Source organism: Colius striatus, chromosome 5, assembly GCF_028858725.1.
Source record: "Colius striatus isolate bColStr4 chromosome 5, bColStr4.1.hap1, whole genome shotgun sequence".
In the NCBI taxonomy this organism is placed as follows: Eukaryota; Metazoa; Chordata; class Aves; order Coliiformes; family Coliidae; genus Colius; species Colius striatus.
The window spans coordinates 58,425,152-58,441,723 of record NC_084763.1 but is presented as its reverse complement, the minus strand read 5'-3'; the positions used below and the strand labels follow the sequence as shown (position 1 = coordinate 58,441,723).

Here is a 16,572-nt window from a genome sequence, read left to right as displayed (position 1 = left end):
GGTGGAACAAAGTGGCCCCCTTAGCTTTGCTGCGGGTCTGTGGTAGCGACTCGCTCTGCGCACAACTGCAACCTGGTGCCAGCAGAGCACGTTCCGTGCTGGGAGCCTCAGTCTCCTCTCAGGCACGTTAAAGTCCAAGGGCATTCTCGGGCTGTGGTGTTGCATGTCACAGACAGCATCGATACAGCATGGATTGATCCTTCAGAGTTCCAATATCAGAGCTTCTAGGTCTAGAGGCCAGAGTTTCTGGAATGACAGGCCAAGTCTGCTGTGAAGCTTGAGGCAAGCAGGAGGGGTGACCCTTTCCTACAGTGTCTCTCGTAGCCTGAAGCCAGATGGGGGTTCAGAAAGCCTTCAGCCATCTGCCCAAAAAGGACACAGAAGGTGGTTGTGTTTCTTCACACTGTGCTGCAGTTCTGAGGGCTGCAGAGCTTCTTCACTTGCAGGGTTATTGTGTCACTCCGAGGGAGCTGATGTGTACCTGGGGCTGTCTTCTGTTTCCCCAGCTCTTTCACAGGGCTGTTAAATCCTCACAGTTGTGCTTTATAAGACATTTGTCCTTCTCATGGTCTGTCTTACACTGAGATGTCTGAGAAGCTGAGGGTGCTGTAGGAGTGCTGGGGGCTCTGTTGGCAGTTCTGTTGCTGGGAGTTTAGTGAAATACGGGGTTTGCACATTGAACATTTGCAGGTGCTGCTGCACTGGCCTGGCTCTGGGTTAGCAGCAGGACGGGTGTTCTCAGGGAGCTGCTTCATCTTTTTGTGAGGGCTGTCACTTTCCATCCTCTGCTTTCCTGGGTCAGCTGGGACCGCTGGCATTTGAGGAGTCACAACTGGAAATCAGCTGCTGATCTCAAAACATGAACCAAATCAAGGGGTGTGAGGTCCAAAAGGGAAGCACAGCGTGTGTGTGTCCAGCTGAGCTCCTGGAGCTCAGAGGCAAAGAGCCAGTGGGTGTGTTGGCCTCTGAGACCTGTGTGGTGTCTCCCACGTGAAGGAGACGCTCCTGTGCTGCTGTTGGGTTGTTGCCGTGTCCTGGAGACCTGCCAGTGTGACCCTTGGGGGAAGTGATGAGGAAAGGGCCCCTGAGGGCTTTTTTCAGAACTGGAGAACCTGGTGATTGCTCTGTGAGCCCAGGGAGCCCGTTTCATGCTGTGCCTGGGTGATGCTTCCCCTCCAGCCCGCTCCTCTCGGCATTCCTGGGCGCAGGGTGAGGTTTTGCCCGAGTACTAACAGCGTCCTCCTGGGTCACCTGCTCCACGGGGTTTCTGTGGATAGCTCTGTGTTCCCCTGCTGCCCTGCCCACGCTGGTGCTGTTGCTGGTTGAAATCATCCATCCATTTGTCTCCATCTAGGGGAAAATAGAGAAAAAGCCAGAATCAGCCGCTGCTGCTGCCCGAAAGTCTGAACCCAATGCGGTGTCCACAGCGGCTACTGCTAACACAACCGTATCAAAAGAGGGTGTCCCCAAACAGCCCAATGGGAAAGTGAGTTTGTTTCAGACTTTTCTCTGTGGGAGATGAAGGAAAACGTTTCCATTTGGGGTCACTTTCCCTCCTCTTCAGCTCTTCTGCTCTCTCCTGTCGGTGTCACTGTTCCTCACACAGACCCTTGTCCGGTTCTTTGTCGGTAAACCCGAGATGTCCTGGGTTAGGCTCGGCTCAGAGGTCACTCCCAGCTGTCTTTTCTGTGCCTGCTGTGCATGTAAATGACGTGTAAACGGAGCAGACTCCTCCACTTTCACCTGTTTGTGCAGATAAGCTTTACCTTGAGGTTTCCCTTAAGTTCTGGCCTGTGACTGGGAAGAGCTTTAGCTCAGCGCTGCTTGTTTTGAGATTGCAGAGTGTTAAGGATGAAGTGTCTCTGCTGCAATACTCCCCACCCACTCGTACCAAAGCTCCTTAACTCCACGCATCAGGTGCCCGCTGCTGGCTGGGTCGCAGCCCCTGTGCCCTGCTGTTCAGTGCCTTAGTGATGAGCCTGGCACTGTGGGGTCAGTGGTTGGACTCGAGGATCCTCAGGGTCTTTTCCGACCTGAGTGACTGTGTGATTCTGGTTCCTCCACGAGTGGGTGTGCAGTGAGAGTGCTGCTCTGAGCCAGCTCTCACCAGGCAGAGCCTGTTGGGGAATGGGGGGTTTGTAGCTCTAGGGAAGTCAGTGAACCACAACACGCTGCCAGGGCGTGAGGACGTCGTCAGAGCTGCTGTTGCACTGAATCCAGTCTTTCTGAGCTGGCTGAGGAGCTTTTGGGAACCTGCTAAAAGTGAGAACACTCTGGTGATTCCTTTTGTGCTTCAAATTGACCACCTCTGTGCAGAAAGCAGGGTACAGCTTCTGCCAGGTTTCCTGCTGTATTTAACAGCTCCCAGACTGAGCACGTGTCCTGACTAACCCTTGTAAACACCAGCCCGTTCCTCTGACTCTGCTGCTGCCTTGGTGAGGAGAAGCTCACGTAGCCTGCTCCTGCTGCACTTTGGAAGAGTCCTTTTAGTTTAAAGGAGAAACACAAGTCCAAGTCATTTGAGTTTAGAAGACAGACAAAAGTCCAAGTCATTTGAGTTTAAAAGAGAGACAATTCAATTCCCATCAGGTTCTTCTGACAGATTTTAACGGGAGGTTGACAGCCTTCAACGGGACAGCTGTTTCTCAGGCTGGGCTTCACTGCCCAGAGGTTTTGACCTGCCCAGGACTGGAGCTCGTGCAGGCGAGTGCAGACAGGGAGCAGCTCGTGGCCGTGTTGGGAGTGGTGGCCTCATGGCTCAGATCTGGGGGGGAAAGGAGGCAGCAGAGCTGTCTCTCCCTGCTCTGGAGAGGCTCTCCCCAGAGAACTCCTGGGGAGCTTCACAGGGGCAGAGAGGAGGCTGGCTGTGCTGGCAGGGGGTGATGCGGGGCAGGGGGCTTCCCGCCAGCGCTTCTGCTCTCACACTAACACTGTCTGTCCTGCCTCTTTGTTTCCTTCACTTTTTGGTTTCCTCCTCTCCTCCTCAGTTGCTTTGGACACTCAGGTTGATTGATTTTAACACGAGTCCTTGTTTACCCGCCGTGTTCGAGCGGCCGCTGCAGCCTGCCGTATGACAACTCTAACCAGTCCTCTTCCCTTGTGTTGTTTTCCATTCTGTAACGTTCCAGGTCCAGATAGTCTCCAAAAAAGCGAACTACAGCCATGTTCAGTCCAAGTGTGGTTCCAAGGACAATATTAAGCATGTCCCTGGAGGTGGGAATGTAAGTATGGGCTGTGGGCAAGCTGTCTTTCTACTAACTCCTTCTCTTGTGCCATGTTTTTATATGTCACTCTTAAGAATGCTGTTTCAGGCAGAAAGATGTGGCAGTTTCAGGGCTTCTGGAGGTAACACAGGCTGGAGGATTATTACATTTTCCCCCCCTGGGATGCTGGCTTGGATGTCTGTGGTTTGTTTCATGCTGCTACAAACACACCTGACCTGTTTCTTGCACATAATGTCTGTGACCAAGCGTAGGATGTGCACGTGGCTGGTCTCAGGAGTCACCTCACAGCAGGTTCCCCCTGCAGTCAGCACAGGCACCTCCACAGCCCTCTGACCTGTTTCAGATGTCTGAGCTTTCAGATGGAATGAGCTGTAGCCTGGAAGGGCCTGTGTCTCTGCACTGGCTAACGGAGCGAGCCTGAGTGGGATCAATTTGCCCCTTGTGAAACAAGAAGGCTTCAAAGGAGGAGGAGGGAAAGACTCTGGGGATTAATCCTTGAGCTGAGATTAAATTCTAAATGCAAAGGCTGTGGGTATCTGTGGCACCAGGAGCTGAGCTCATGAGAACGAAAGGCTAAGCTCGTCACATCCTTGTGCTTGGTTTGGAGTGCTGGCTCCTGAAAGGCTCTGAGGACAAACCCGGGTGAGCTGTTGGAGGCACGACTGCAGTTTGGCAGGCTCGTGTCCTCCTGGACAGATCTGTGCCACTTGAACAAATCCCTGTGAGGCTGCTCGTACTAGGGGTGCACATCCTCAGGGTCTGGTGCTGTGCAGTCGGTGGGATCTGTTTGGTGGCTGGTTCAGCACATACAGATGCAATGTGGGACCTGCCTATGGGGCAAACCGCTGTGGCCACTCTTCTTGGGAGATGTGTCTCCTTCTCTTGCTGGCTGAATGTTGTGTGTCCAGACACGGGCAACAAAGCTGGTGAAAGGTGTAGAGGACAAGTCTGAGGAAGGACTGAGGGCCCTGGGGGTGTTTAGTCTGGAGAAGAGGAGGCTGAGGGGAGACAGCCAGGAGGTTGTGGTGAGCTGGGGTTTGGACTCTTCTCTCCAGTAATTAATGACAGAATGAATGACAGGACAAGTGAAAAGGGGCTGGAGTTGCCCCAGGGGAGGCTGAGGCTGGAGCTGAGGCAGAACTGTTTCCCTGAGAGGGGTGTCAGCCCTGTGCCAGGCTGCCCAGGGAGCTGGGGGAGTGCCCAGCCCTGGAGGGATCCCAAAGCTGTGGAGCTGTGGGGCTGTGGGTCAGTGCTGGGCTGGGCAGGGTGAGGGCAGGGCTGGGACTGCAGCAGCTTCAAGGGCTTTGCCAACCAGAATGATTCTGTGATTCATTACTCTACATGACCAATTCTCCCTTCAGTCTCTGCAAGAAGCAACCAAATCTGGGCTCCTAACAGCCATGGTCCCCACAGGTTGGTTGCCAAGCTGGGAAGAGGCAGATGTTGGTGTCACACAGGGAGTGTTCCCTTGGCTGAGCTCGAGCTCTCAGCACTGGTATTCCCCTGACTGTCCCAGTGTCTGTAGGAGTGTGTGTGTGTGTGGAGCTTCCTGCAGAACTGCCCACGTGGGAGCATTCCCTGCACCGTGAATGAAAGCTGACGTGGAGACCACTGTGCCAGTGTGCTGCCCTTGTAATCCTTCTGGAGCTCTGCACGTTGGCTGTCGCTGCTGCACCGTTCCCCTGGGTTTGTCACCCCCTTGGTGCTGCCACTCGTCCCTCGTGGAGCCTTTCAGTGGGGAACAAGTCTCACACCTACTTTGCTGTATTTTTGAGGCCAGCAGAAATGTGGTTTACACACGGGAGAGATTTTTCTTGCTTCACTTATGAGTCATCCAACCTGTCTTTTTCTCTGCACTGTCCTGCCCTGGGGACATTCCCAGCTCTGGCACGCAGGTGTGTGCCTGCTGCTCTTTCTCTCCTTCCATGCTCTCCTTTTCCCATTGCAGCCTTCCTCCTCGCTCAACTACTTCAGTCTTTTTGCTTTGAGAACAGAGAATGAAGTGCTGCTTGTTTCCAGGTTGCAGATGCCCCCAGATCAGCGTCAGGCAGTCGTTGTCATCCATCCAACATCCCCAAACCCAGCACAGGCAGTGCCAGTGTGAGCAGACCGTTAGTGTCCTCCTCTGAGATGTTTTCTCGTTCAGACAATTAGGATGATCACTCCTGATGGATGACTTCTCCCTGTTTAATTCCTGAACCTTGCTGCTGATGGGAATGTCTGGAAAGTCCCTTGCTCTGGTCTGTGGCATCACTTAGGAGCTTTTAGGAATCCTGTGGACAAGAGCTGTGGTTTGTGGCAAATTGCTGCAGCTTTAAGGTTGCTCTGGGAGAGGTGATGGACATCTTCCCCATGTGAAGTGGCTCCTGCTGGTACACTCTGTTTGGGTACCCGTTTTGTCTTCTAAACACAGAGATGATTTCTTCTCCCCTGCCAGATGCCCAAGCAGACCTGTCCAAAAGCAGTGGGTCCTGTTCCTGCTCAGGTTACATTTACCAGAGATATCCAGACACAAACAGGTTTTTCTGATAGAAGCTTCTGCTGTGCTTCAGTGTTTTCCCCCTCTCCTTTAAAGAAAGCAAAAGGGAACAGGTGGATTTTCCAGCCTGCAGGTGGTGTACACGGTGAAGACTGAGCAAGGTGATCAGGACTGTACGTGTGTTTCTCTGCCCTTTGGCCTGACCTGCTCGGCTGGGCAATGGTCAGGGATAGAGGTGAGGGCCCCACTTCCCATCTGAGCCTCTGGGTCAGCCTTTCAGGTCTAAAGTTTCTTTCTGGCACCAGACTCTGAGCATTTGGCTCTGTAAATGCAAACTCAGGCCTTTAAACGTGTGTCTCACTGCAAGCTCACGCCAAGCCATGGCAGAAATCATGCATCACGCTGCTGGTTTGGATCTGCAGGTGAAACGATGAGGAGCTGTGACTGGGAATGTCTGCCCCAGCTGGTAGCAACGGCGGTGGGCTAAAATACACCCTGGCAAAGAAGTGTAGTTACTCCTTAGAAAAGCTGCTGTGGCAGCAAGACATCAGGCCGTTGGCTCGTCCCTCCTCACAAGTACTGGGAGGATCTGTGCTCCCTGAGAGAGACGGGTGGCAAACTGTCCATGGGAGCTCTCAGTAAGCTTTTGGGGAATGAATTCATGTCACACTCAGCAGGACTCTGGTGTTCTCTGTGAGATGATCTCTAGCAGGACCTTCTGTGCAGGTGGGTGACCTGACTGAAACCCACCGGGGTTCGGGCTGCCGCCCGGCCAGGGTCAGCGGTGGCCGTGGCAGTGCTGGGTCGGGGCTGGGACTCCAGGAGTTGGTGCTGGAAGTTGTGCCGGGCCGTTGCAGCCCCTTTGCTGCGCAGCCTGGTTTTGCCAAGCTCGGATTGGTGCTCCAGCCCCTTTGCCGCCTCCTTATTGGTGAAGCCTCGAGTCTGTTGTCCCTTCAGGTCCATCGAACGTGCCCTGGCCGCAGCTGTGAGAGGTTGTGGTTTATCTCTCACCTGAACAACCCGATGGGGAACACGGACCCCTGAGCAAATCGGGGACTGGACCCCTCACCCAAAGCACCAGCTGGGGATTCGAAGCCCTCCCTAGAGGGGGATTTGAACCCTTCCCCTCTCCGGGCATTCTCCAGCCGTTTCCTCAGCTGTGCTCGGGCAAAGGAGCAGCTCTGCTCTGTGCCTGCGGGAGCTCGGTGCCGGGCTTTGGGGGCTGGTATCAGCGGTTCAGGAGCCCGGGGGTGAAGCCGCCTCGGCCGGGCGGTTGCGGCGGGTCTGGGGGCGGCGCTGGTGGGGGAAGGGGCGGTTGGAGGCGGGGTCGGACCCTGTTGAAGCCTGCGGCGGCTGCTGCGTGGGGCGGCAACGGGCAGGCGGACCTGATTGAAACCCGCCGGGGTTCGGGCTGCCGCCGGTTTGGGCTGCCACCCCCCGCAGGACAGGGCGGCTCTGGGGGTGCCTGAAATGTGCGCCAGGGCTTTGCCCCGATCCCCGCTGTGAGTCCAGCCCGTCCCAAGCCGCTGCGTCCCAGGCACCCCCCAGGGCTTTGTGGCGCTGGGGAAGCTCAGCCTGTGCTGTTGTGTGGCCCCTGAACCAAAGAGAGGGGGAAGGGTCCTTCCTACCAAGAAGTGACTCTCAGCTGAGGGCTCTTCCCAAAGGAGAAGCAGGAGGGGTCTGGGGGTGAACGTGCTGAGCTGTGCCCGTGTCCTGGCTGGAGCAGCCCCGTGAGCAGAGCAGTGGCACCGGTGTCCCCAGCCCAGGGACAGGGCAGGTGAGGTCTGTTCCTCCACTGCCACAGGAGGAGAAGCTCCTCTGGTGCTGAGGTGAGGGAGCCTGGCCCAGGCTGCCCAGGGAGGGTGTGGAGGCTCCTTCTCAGGAGGTTTCCAACCCGCCTGGACACGTTCCTGTGCCCCCTGAGCCAGGGGAAGCTGCTGGAGCAGGGGCTGGGCTGGGGCAGCTCTGCGGGACCCTTGCAGCCCCAGCCTCTCTGTGACTCTGTGAGATGACATCTGTCCTAGTGACTGTCTGCAGCTGCCCAGACCGTGGTCTGGGCCTTCAGAGGCTGAGGCAGTGCTGGCCAGAAGCAGTCTGGGCAACATGGCAATGGGACTGGCTGTTTGTGGCCCCTCTCCCCAGTGCTTTTGTATCCCATGGCTGTGCCACGAACTCAAGACTCCTGGTTCTGGTTACTGTCCCATCTGTTAGTTGTATCTGGTCTCAGTTGTGCTGACATTAACCATCTCGAGGTGGTTCAGGCCTTTAACACCTGAGAGGACTGAAGGGTTTGGCACACAGTGGCTGGGAAATGGATCTGAAACTAAACTAGAGGTGCAGGTTAATGGTGACCCAAAGTTTGGGACGGCCCATCAGCCTCCAGACTCACAAGAAGCGCTTCTCTGTCTTGAGCTGTTTCTTTTTACCTCTGCAGGTGCAGATCCAGAACAAGAAAGTCGACCTTTCCAAAGTGTCCTCGAAGTGTGGCTCTAAAGCAAACATCAAGCATAAGCCAGGTACAATATTGCCATCTCCTCGTGATTTGTCTGTGGATACTGCAGGTTGTTTGAACACAGTCCTGGGTTGCAGCTGAAGCAGTTGAAGGGGTCTGTGGAGTTCAGAGAGTGTTTCTGGAAGTAGTGTCTTGAGCCAGTTCCTGGTGGTTTCGTCAGCAGAGCAGGGGGTGAGGAGCTGGGGGTTTCATCTTGCCTGTGGGGATAAGCTGCTGCTTTCACTCAGTGCTCTTTTGTCTCCTTATTTGAAAATGAATTATGGATACTTAGCCATGACTGTTGCAGCGCTCTGGAAGCTTTATCCATCCTCACAGAGGTCTTGGGGGCTATGGGAGGATAAAGTAACTTCCCTCCAGTTCTTCAAAGCAGATACAAAGGTCTTTTGAAGCAGTGGCAGCTCCTGTCTTACACAAACCACTTTGGGCTCTTCAGATGAGATGCTCTGAGCTGAGTGTGCAGGAGTTATTTGCTCCCTGCTGAGAGCACAGCAAGTGCTCTGTGTGAATTGCTGTGGCATTCACCAAGCCCCAACCAGCCCAGCCTCAGCTGGAGCTGAGCAAATCTCCAGCTCAGGGTGCTGTGGCTGCTGGCAGGTTGTTAGAGCTGTACCTCTGAGCATGCCCAGGTACAGCCAGGTTGCTGACTTCTCCTGAGAGGACAGTCACCTGCAGGGGAAGGCTCCCAGCAACCAAACATCCGTGCCCGAGGGACAAAACTCAGAGACCAAAGCCAAAAGCAGATGCTACAAGGTGGTTTTTGTCTGGTCCTGGGAGGTTCCTGCACCCTTTCTGCCAGCCTGACAGGTTGAAAGCAGCTGAGCCTTCACCCAGAGCACCACAGGCCAATGCCCCCCAACACCCTGCCCTCTCTCTAGGGCTCCCTCGTAACAAGCTGAGCACAGTAACTGCTCTTGTCCAAGGGCTGATTAAAGCACAGTAATCCCTCCACAATTATCCATTGTGAGATGTTTTAACTGGTTTTGTCAGGCTCAGTCAGTTGGCTTCCATCATGGGCCATGCAAAGCTTCCAAAGCACCGAGGACTGAGGGTTTCATGATGTCAGAACCTGCTGGGGGTTGTGGCAAGGGAGAGGCTGGTCTCTGCTCCCAGGTTACAAGTGCCAGGGCAAGAGGAAAGGGGCTGGAGTTGCCCCAGGGGAGGCTGAGGCTGGAGCTGAGGCAGAACTGTTTCCCTGAGAGGGGTGTCAGCCCCTGTGCCAGGCTGCCCAGGGAGCTGGGGCAGTGCCCAGCCCTGGAGGGATCCCAGAGCCATGGGGCTGAGGGCTGTGGGTCAGTGGTGGCTGTGGCAGGGTGAGGGGAGGGCTGGGACTGCAGCAGCTTCAAGGGCTTTTTCCACCCCAAGTGATTCCCTGGCTCTGTGACTGTGGGCTGCATGTACAGTCTCAGGAGCTGCAGAGCAATCTGCAATCTCACCAGAGACCTGCCCTTGTTTTTCTGACCTGTGTGTTCTCCTGAACGTGGTGTCCATCCAGCCCCCATGCCTGGCTTCTCCCTGGCTGCCCCCCTGGCAGCTGTGTGCCCAGGCACTGCCAGGGACAGAGGAGGAGTGGGAACAGGCAGGAGCAGAGGAAGGCAGCTGGCAGAGAGCAGCAGAACGTGTCCCGGCAGCGCTGCCTACGCAGAGGGGCTGAGTTGGCAGGGACCCCAGCCAGGGCCTTGGGTGGGAGTGGGCAGCTGGAATCACACCGAGGGGATGGGGTGGAACTGGCATTTCTCATCTCTGCCAAGAGGGACAGACCCACCAGCAGAGCTGCTGAGGCGGTTGGTGTGAGCATGTCGTCCAGCCCAGCTGTCCAGCCATGGGGACTCCTCACCTGAGGCACCTCCAGGGCTTGGCCGTGCAGCCTCCTGGGGCCTGGCCTGTAGACATCAGCAGCTTTCACCTGATAAATGTTTAAACTGAACCTTGGCTGCAGAGAGACACAAACACTGAATGTGTTACTGGGTCCTGTCCCTCCTCCAAAGTCCATCGGGTCCCCGTTGGCTCCTTGGTGGGGGCTGGGAGGGGGCTGGATCTCAGGTGAGACTGTTCTGAAGGCATTCAACACTCTTCACACTCCTGCTCTAGGGGGAGGAGATGTCAAAATCGAGAACCAGAAGCTGAACTTCAAGGAGAAGGCCCAGGCCAAAGTGGGTTCTCTGGACAACGTGGGACACTCGCCAGCAGGAGGGACCGTGAAGGTGGGTGCAGCGAGCTCTGGCACCTCAGGGGAGGGTTCAAATCACCTGCTGCTCCTTGTCCTGCTCTTGGTGTAGTGCAGCTTCTCCACCCCCAGCCTTTAGAGCCATCTCTGCTGATTTCTGTGGCCTCTGTTGTGCAGCCCAGCAGTAAGTATGAGCTGGAGTGAGCTGTGAGCTGTCTCTGTGGCTGCCACAATGGGCTCCTAGTGAGGTGATGCTCACTCCTAATGCCCACCTGCCTCCTTCCCCTGAGAACCCCAGAGCAGGGGTTGCTCTGGCAGCTCTGAGCTCATCAGAGAGGCTGCCTGTGGCCCTCTCCCCCCTTGGCGAAGCTGGTGAGACTGAGGGGCTCTGTGCTGGGACGTGTGGGCTGGAGCAAGGCAGGGGGTTACCTGCATCACCAGCGCTTCTGTGGGAGCCCCACTGCTGCTGAGTTGGGTGGAAGCTCTGGCAGCAGAGACAGCCCTGTGCTCTGGCATCAGAACTGTTAAAATATGACTTGGCCTTTGTCCTCAGCAGGACAGACAGAGGAGAAGAGCCCCCTCCCCAGCACCGAGCTCCCTTGGTTGTCCCAGCATCACTGTTGTGTTGGGGAGGGGTTTAGAGCTCACTTGGCTGGAGCCATTGTGTCAGACACCGTGTGAATGTGGCAGAATAATCCCTGCCCTGACCGTGCACCAGAACTCACCAGGGTGTTCAGCATGGGCCTCATCACCCCTGCTCAAGCCAGGCAGGAGAGGGCTGCCAGGATATCTGTGGGGACACGTCAGGGCTGTCCTGTGCCAGTCCTGCCCCAGCTTCAGCCCTTCCTCTGCAGCAAACTGGGGCTCAGTGTAAAGCTGAAGGGCACTAGAGAAGCTGCTGCTGTGTTGGAGGAGGCTCTGTGGCAGTGCCTGGCTGTTCCAGCTCCCTGCAGCGTCCACTCTGGGGCTGTTTGCTGCTAACTGGGGTTGTCACTGCCGTTCTGAAGCCTCACCTGCTCGGGATTAGTCTGATCTTTATTTGTCACCCATCCTCATGGGTGCAGAGAGTCTGTACCTGTGACACTCCTACCTGAGCTGCTTCACAGAGACCTGCCCAAACCCCCACTGGCCTTGTCCCTGCCAGTGTGCCCTGGGCTGCCTCAGCTGCCCCCCAGCCCCCAGGCATTGCAGACCTGTGCTTGGGGAGGGTGCTGAGCTCCAGAGCCCCTCAGCTCTCAGGCATTGCAGGCCTGTGCTTGGGGAGGGTGCTGAACTCCAGAGCCCCTCAGGCATTGCAGGCCTGTGCCTGGGGAGGGTGCTGAGCTCCAGAGCCCCTCAGGCATTGCAGGCCTGTGCCTGGGGAGGGTGCTGAGCTCCAGAGCCCCTCAGGCATTGCAGGCCTGTGCCTGGGGAGGGTGCTGAGCTCCAGAGCCCCTCAGGCATTGCAGGCCTGTGCCTGGGGAGGGTGCTGAACTCCAGAGCCCCTCAGGCATTGCAGGCCTGTGCCTGGGGAGGGTGCTGAGCTCCAGAGCCCCTCAGGCATTGCAGGCCTGTGCTTGGGGAGGGTGCTGAGCTCCAGAGCCCCTCAGGCATTGCAGGCCTGTGCCTGGGGAGGGTGCTGAGCTCCAGAGCCTGCCCTCAGGGACACAGAGGAGCTGTGGGACACAGGCAGGGAACGGGGCCGAGGTCTCTGGTGCCAGCAGCTGCGTCCCAGGGCCGCCTCCCACCCCCAGCCCCCTCCCCTGTCCCTGCGTGTGCCTGGGGCAGAGGGAGGGCAGAGGGAACCGGGACCCCAGCCCCATCTTGTACTGACCGCTCGCTGCCGTCCTCCGCAGCCCGCCGTGCCGTGCCAGGCCGAGGGCAGCGTGGCGCCAGGGCAGCTCCCGCCAGCCCCTCGGGACGGAGCGGTGCCCGCGGCGCCGGCCGGCAGCGACACGCGGCACAACGGCATCGGGCCCGCCGTGCCCAGCGCCCTGGGCGGTGCCGACCCGAGGGAGCTTCCGAGCTTCGAGACCCAGATACAAGAAACAAGTAAGTGCCGGTCGCTGCAGGGAGGGAGGCAGGGAGGGAGGCAGGCAGGGAGAGGCGCCACAGCGGCCGGGCCGGGGCTGCTCCTCTCCGTGTCTCTCACACCTGGGCCTTGGGTTGGGTTTGGCCTCTTTGGTGGCTTTTTTTTCTTGTTAACTCAGAAAATTGCCTTTTATCTTCCAGGCATCTAATGATGACATTATGGTATCGTCTCCCATCCCCCTTTCTCTCCCCTTGCTCCCCTCCTCCCGCCCTTGTGTCGCTGCAGATTGACTCTCACGAGCCGTCGTTCCGTGAGGAGGCCGAGGCTCGGACGGACCACGGAGCGGGAACCGGCGTCTCCAAACCCCCCCAACCTTCCCAGCAGCACTTTCCCTGCCGTAGCACACCGGCGGCAAGAGCCCGGCCCCGGCGCCGCAGCCGCAGCCAGCTCCCCTCGCAGCGCTCCCCCAGCAAGGCTCGTGGCCCCCGCTGACAGCTTTGGCTCTCTTAACCCCCCTCTGCCTTCAGATGGGACGGGGACGGGCGCCTGGGGCAGGGGGACGGGGGTTGCTCTGGCCCTAGCCCCAGCCTGAGGGGCTGCAGAAGGGCCTCTCCCCCTCCTCCTGCTCTCAGAGGGCACCGGAGCGAGCGCTGGGCTGGCGTGTGGGGCCGGGCCGGGCTGAAGCCAGACCTGAAGCCAGGCCGGGGTTAACAGGGAGAAGCTGTCATCCTTCTGTCTTTCTGTCTTTCTTTCTTTCTTTCCACCTTTCTTTTCCAAACCCCAACCTCCTCCTCCCCTCCTCTCCTCCTCCTCCTCCCGCCGCCGCTCCAGCCCTGCCCCCCGTTTGATGATGATGATGATGATGATATATATTTACACAGACACGTTTAGGCTGTTTTAACTGTTGACTTTAAACCTTTTATCCTTCGTGAGGCCGTGTTGATGATTTATCGTGCTCCAGACCCACGCTGAGTCTTCCTCCTCCTCTCCCCTCCTTTCCCTTTAACCGTAGGAGAGTAGGGACATTACCCGCTGCTGCAGTGCTGGCTTCTGACTGACATATCCAGCCCTTGTAACTCTTCTGTGGTTGGTTTGGGGTTTGGTTTTCTGGGCTGGGGGGTGGGGGGGAGTTGTTTTGGGGTTTGTTTTTGGGGTTTTAAGTGTTTTAAGCCGCTGGAGCGATGTTTGACGGGATTAAAGCCACGTGTGAGACGAAAGGCGACAGGGATGTGTTAAAAGGGAGAAGGTGCCGTAGCGGATCAGACAAAGCCTGTGTTGGCTGCAACCAGAGCTTGAACCGGGGCTCGGAACAGCTCCTGCGGGGCTCAGGGACGCCCAGGGACGGTTGAGGTTGGTTTAGTTACTGACTGGCACGGCCAGAGCCCCGGGGTTGGGGTGTGTGGTTGAGGGGACGCAGGAGGTTGCAGGTTAACGCAGGCACGGCGGCGAGGCGGACGCAGGAGCGCGGCGTGTGAGAGGCCGAGGGACGGCGAGCGGCGTCCTCGGGCTGAGCAGAGGGAGCAGGGGAGGGCCAGGGCCCCCTCTCCCCGTGACCGAGGGAGGGAGGGAGGCAGAGTGGCCGGGGCAGGGGAAAGAGGTTCCTAACGCCCAGCTCTGAGCAGCGAAGGACGTTGGAACCTGGCTCTGGGGAGGTGTGAGCTCCTCGATTCGTGTTGCAAATGACACTAAAGGGATGGAATGTCAATGAGTCCAAAAAAAACCCAGAAAAAAGGAAAAAACTATAAAAAAGAAGCGTTCTTGGGTCGTCAGAACTCACTCAGAGCAAAGCAAAGCACCCCTAGAGAGGCGGGAGCAGCCCTGCGGAGGGGCTGTGCGGAGGGGCTGTGCGGAGGGGCTGTGCTGAGGGGCTGCTCAGCAGGGGCAGAGGAGGGAAGCCTCGGGCTTCTCATGCTGGTGGGAGGACTGGCAGTGGGAGAGCCGGCACTGGCACGACACCCCGGGCTCTGTACTCACACACGGACAACATTCGGTATTGCACTTGTATTTTTATATTAAAGTTTGCATGATTTCTAATAAAATGGCATTAAAACGTACTAGTTTGCATCACGGTCGTCTGCTAGTTTCATAAGTGCTTTTATTTGTTCCTTTTGGTCCTCTGGATACAAATTGAAATCAGCAATGCAGATTTGCACCTGGAAGGGGCTGTTATATATACCCCAGGTAACACCCACTGCTTCCTTCTTCCTCCTCCTCCTCCTCCTCCTCCTCCTCCTCCTCCTCCTCCTCCTCCTCCTCCCTGCTCCATCTCCCACTGTCCCTCCCAGGGGCTGAAATTCCACCCTCCTTCCCCAAATATGAGGCAGACACTTGTCTCCAGCTCCGGGATGAGGTTTCCAACCTCCTTTCCCCAGCTGTGCCGTGATCCTTGAGCCCCTGCAGCTGGTCCCGGCCCGGGAGGGTGCTGCCTCCCCTCCTCCCCTCCTCCCCTCCTGCATGCTGCCCGTGGTATATATCACTGCCCCTTGGCTGACGCTTCCTTCTTTCTCTTACTGCTAAATTCTAAACACCAGCTTGATCTTGTCCATCTTGGGGTGTTGTTTTTTTCTGGTTCTTTGGTTGTTTTTGTTGTTTAACACTTGAAGGGAAGGCTGGAGGAGAAGGGACTGAGAGCAGAAGAGCAGAAGGCAGGGCTGTGCCGCTTCCCCAGGCTGGTGTGGGTGTGCTGGGGGTTAGGGCAGGAGGGGGCCCTGAGCCCCGCTTCCCCCGGGCTGGAGCTGGTGGGGAGCCTGTGCTGGGGACAGAGCAGGTGGAGGCCGAGCTGTGGGGCACAGGGAGGCAGCAGGTCCGGGGCTCGGTTCAGGTGCCGCGGCAGGGAGGCAAATGGCAACGTTGCACTTTATCTTCTGAGATGACAAAGAATAAACCCCCCTAAAGGCGAGGAGAGCAGCAGGAGCCCAGCAGGGCCGGGGAGCCGCCTGCTGCCCCGTGGCTTTCGCGCTCGGGGGCTGCTGAGCAGGCTCGGGCACAGCTTTCGGGTGGCATTTGGGCTGTCTCTGGCCGAGCACAAACCTTCCCAGACCCTCACACAGCTCAGCTGAGCTCAGACCCGCTGGCCTGTGCTTCTGTGCCACTTTCTCTAACACTCGTCGTGCCTGTGTTGTAGCTGACAAACTAAATCCAGAGACACTAGCTCGGTGTGGTTGGCTTTTCTTCTTCTTCTAGGACAGTTCTAATGTGGCTTTTTGTAACGTTCTGTTAAGGAACTGGCTGTACATATTGCTAGTCTGGGAAGAGACCTGGGAGGAGGGGTGGAAATGGCTTTGAGTTTCCTTTCTGGAGAGGTGGGAGTGAGCTGGTTAGTGCTGAGACCTTAATGAGGGCTGTGGAGAAGCTGCAGCTGCCTGAGCAGGCAGAGCAGGGGAAGGAGCTGTGGTGGAGATCAAAAAGCAGGGACTTGTGGTGTGAATTAGGTGCAACTTGAATGTACTTGTTCCTGTCCCGAGATGCCTCGTGCGGGTCCTGGCTGCGGATGGGGGGGAGAAGGGAGGGCTGGGTCCCACTGGCTGGGACCTGCTCCCGCCGCCAGCACCCTGCTGGGGGTTGCTTTGGAGGGGGGTGAGCTGCTGGAGCAGTGGCAAACGCCTTCTGGGGCTTCTGGTTTTCTGCTGTTCAAGTACACTGAAGGCAGCGAGTGCGGGAGCAGGCGGCCGGGAGCCGGCCCCAGCACGTGGCTCCCCGGCCCTCGGGGGCCCGGCCCCAAACTGAATGTAGTTTTCTATGCTGACCCTCGGTGTTGTCCCCATGGTGTGGGTGTGAGTGGGGCTGTAGGACCCGCCTCTCTCTGTGTCGTAAGGCGGCAGGAGCTGGATGTCAGCCATGTCTCTGGGGCGAGAGGGGCCCCTGTGTCCTGCCCTGGAAGGAGGGACCGGCCCAGCCCCTGCAGAAGGCCGAGTGGCTCAGCCTCTGGGCTTGGCAGAGCTGTCACCCCAAAGGCCTCAGGCTGGGGCAGCCCAGCGGCAGGGAACGTTCTCATGTCTCCCCTTGGTCGCCACGGCCTGACATCCAGCCCCAGCCCTTCCCCGTCCCTCCCGCGAGTCTCGCTGGGCCCCAGCTGGTGTCTAGAGCAAGAGATCAGACACGAGACTCCCGTCCTGCACCCCGTGCTTGTGTCTGTGTGTGTGTGTGTGTGTGTGTCCCTGCACTCAGCACTGCCTGCAGCTT

General features: G+C 57.6%; 1 protein-coding gene across 10 annotated transcripts in view; it reads left to right on the top strand.

Annotated features, from left to right (window-relative positions):
• Window positions 1-16,572, top strand: part of MAP4 (microtubule associated protein 4) — a 144,049-nt gene that overhangs the window by 126,953 nt on the left and 524 nt on the right. For 7 of the 10 annotated variants that reach the window (XM_061997089.1, XM_061997092.1, XM_061997090.1 and 4 more), the window contains 6 exons: window positions 1,355-1,486; window positions 3,129-3,221; window positions 8,138-8,219; window positions 10,304-10,416; window positions 12,215-12,410; window positions 12,591-12,674. In XM_061997089.1, the coding sequence (XP_061853073.1) occupies window positions 1,355-1,486; window positions 3,129-3,221; window positions 8,138-8,219; window positions 10,304-10,416; window positions 12,215-12,410; window positions 12,591-12,598 (624 nt within the window). In that variant the 3' untranslated portion in view covers window positions 12,599-12,674. The other 3 variants (XM_061997086.1, XM_061997091.1, XM_061997094.1) reach the window with 3 other exon arrangements.